The 2645-nt window shown below is 45.8% G+C and overlaps 1 protein-coding gene across 2 annotated transcripts in view; it reads right to left on the bottom strand.

The window, feature by feature from the left end:
* The window catches only part of DPY19L2 (dpy-19 like 2), an 85028-nt gene that overhangs the window by 15066 nt on the left and 67317 nt on the right, over positions 1-2645 (bottom strand). For both annotated transcript variants that reach the window (XM_014585764.1, XM_006143030.2), the window contains exons 18-19: positions 2077-2176; positions 474-599 (exon numbers count right to left, since the gene is read on the bottom strand). In XM_014585764.1, coding sequence (XP_014441250.1) covers positions 474-599; positions 2077-2176 — 226 coding nt within the window. The remainder of the gene's footprint in view (positions 1-473; positions 600-2076; positions 2177-2645) is intronic.

The raw sequence follows: 2645 nt of genomic DNA, 5'->3' as shown, positions 1-2645 counted from the left end.
AAGCCACTGGGTCTGGGACTCGAACCACAGTTGAGCATATGGGAGTCCAACAACATAACCACTATGACGTATGCTAGTCCCATGTATTTATTTATTTTTAAAGAATTATTTAATTTTGTTTATTATTATTATTTTAATTTGCTATAGGGTATATACACTTACCAAAGAAAGACAGAGAGAGAGAGAGAGAGAGAGTGAGAAAGCAAGCCACCAGGTCTGGGACTTGAATTGTGGTCGACCACATGGGAGTCCAGAACCTTAACCACCACACCACCTGCTGGCCCTTACTTACTTACTTTTCATTTCCTTTAGGGTGCTGTGCTCACTGGAGAGAGGTGGAGAGAGTCTCCTGTGTTGCGCCCTCTCTCTCTATCCCTCTTTGGTCAAATTAGAAAATGAATGAATGAATAAGTAAAATAAAATAAATAATTATTAAAAAATACCATATCATGTTGCACAGGCTTAATACTCACTTAGTTCTCACAACACACCATGCTTCTTCTAAAACATAGTAATTCACATGTAACTCCAACAAACTGTCTCGCACTTCTTTCGCCGATTTTCGACTATATGCAGAATAAACTATTTTTGTCCGGGCCCTTAAAGTTAAAGGACATTAAAATGAATGACGTTAAAATGGACTAAACAGATTTCAGCACAAACTGAAAGCTCTGTACTCACTAAATGGAGCGTGGACATACATGACCCAAAACGGTACACGCTATTTTGGGGACAGCAGTTTCCATATCCCCACTTACACTCTGCAGGTCTAAAGCTCACGGCAGTTTGAAATTTTCTTACAGTTCTTGTCTGAGCAGAAATTAGTCGAGGGCTATACCGGTGGCAAGGTAATAGCTCAAGGTATAAACTGTGCTTCGCATAACTCACAAAATAATTCCTCTGCTCTTGGAATACATTCTCACAGGGATGAAATGTAATGAAAACACAGATTTCATTAGATAACTTTATCTGGAGAAGCTCTGAGGAACGCACAAACTGAAGCTGGGTATCTACAGGGCAGAGAGAAATGCACATCCAGGGTGTTAGGACTGGCAGAAAAACATCTGTTTTTTTAGAGAGAGATTTTTACTACAGCGAGCATGTGCTCGCTGGAGAGACAGAGACAGACAGAGAGACAGAAAGTGAGAAATCACTCCTCCCGGGGGGAATGGCCACGCCACAATCCCTTCTCCTCCATTCTCTTCTCAGGATCTTGGGCACGCACGCACACGCACCGGGTGTGTTTTAAGCCGCCAGGTCTGGGACTCCAACTGTGGTCGACTATGTGGGAGTGCAGCGATGTAACCATTACACCAGAAAAACATCTTAACAGACTCTTGAGAAACAGGAACGTTCACCAAAATATGATTCAGGAGAAGATCTGGCCTTACGTAGGAGCTCTTATGAAATCCTGACGGGACTACCATTTATGCTTTAGATATAACTTAGGATTTCAAGCGTTTGCCACATGGAACCACTACAAATAGACATAAAACTTCAGATAATTTGAAGACGTTAACAAGGGTCAAAAATACACTAAAGGAAAAACGTACTCTGACAATTACTGGAATGACCAAAGTAATTTTTAAAAACCAGCCATCTAGGGAAAATAAAAATTTTCAGACCTCAATGGAAAAGAGAGTCCTCACAATCACTTAGCGAAATACCCTAACTTTTCTAAAAGCATGTCATGTTGCAAGTTTCATGCAGACTGTGGTAAGAAAAGGCTAGTCGCTGACCACCAGTAGGAGCTTTGATTTCCTGCATCAGGGGCCTCGTGAAGCCTGGAGCTCAGGTTGGCAACTACGGCCCAGAGCCAAGGGAATTCTCCCTTCTGCTGTTAGGAGTCTTCGTGGAACATGCACATGCACACACACATGCACACGTGTGCACACACAAGAGCTCGCTAAGCCTGCGTCAGAGGTAATAGGTACAGAGACCGGCTGCAGTTACCGGAGCTCTTCAACTTCGCCTGCACGTGAGGACGCGCCACACCTGAGTGTGTAGAACTTTCCCCTCTTCCTAAGAATTGATCGTGACTAACAAGTGAGTCTGGCTGAAGTCACTGGCTCCCACCTCAAGTCTGCATCCTCGTAGTGCGGATGGTTCACAATGGGATGGAGTGTAGACAGCTTGACACTCGCCATGGTAGGCATTGCACCTGCAAACACGGCATCTGGAAGATAGGAGCATGTTCCTTGGCAGCAGGTTTCTTTTTTTTTTGGAGAGGTTTTCGCTATAGGGTGTGTGCGCTCGCCAGACAGACAGAGAGAGACATAGAGACAGAAAGCAAGAAATCACCCCCCAGGGGAGATGGTCAGGCCACAATCCCTTCTCCTCCATTCTCCTCTTGGGATCTTGGGCACGCACGCACAAGCGCCCGGCATGAGTTTTAAGCCACCGGGTCCGGGACGCGAACCGCGGTCGACTACGTGGGAGTCCAGCAACATAGTCATTACGCTAACTGCTGGTTCCCATTGGCAGCAGGTTTTGAAGGAAACCTCATGTTGAGCTTACCCACCTGACTTGAACGGAAGATTGGAGAGATAAAGCGTGGTCGGCAGTGACCACAGACGCCGCTCTTAGCTCCGCCCCGCACCTGCCCCTAACCTCATCCCAGGGCCGGAGACGCGACCGCCCTTCTG

This window comes from Tupaia chinensis, unplaced genomic scaffold (genome assembly GCF_000334495.1).
Source record: "Tupaia chinensis unplaced genomic scaffold, TupChi_1.0 Scaffold000088_1, whole genome shotgun sequence".
NCBI classification, from domain to species: Eukaryota; Metazoa; Chordata; class Mammalia; order Scandentia; family Tupaiidae; genus Tupaia; species Tupaia belangeri.
Note: the sequence above shows the minus strand (reverse complement) of the source record. Positions and strands in the feature narration are given on the sequence as shown.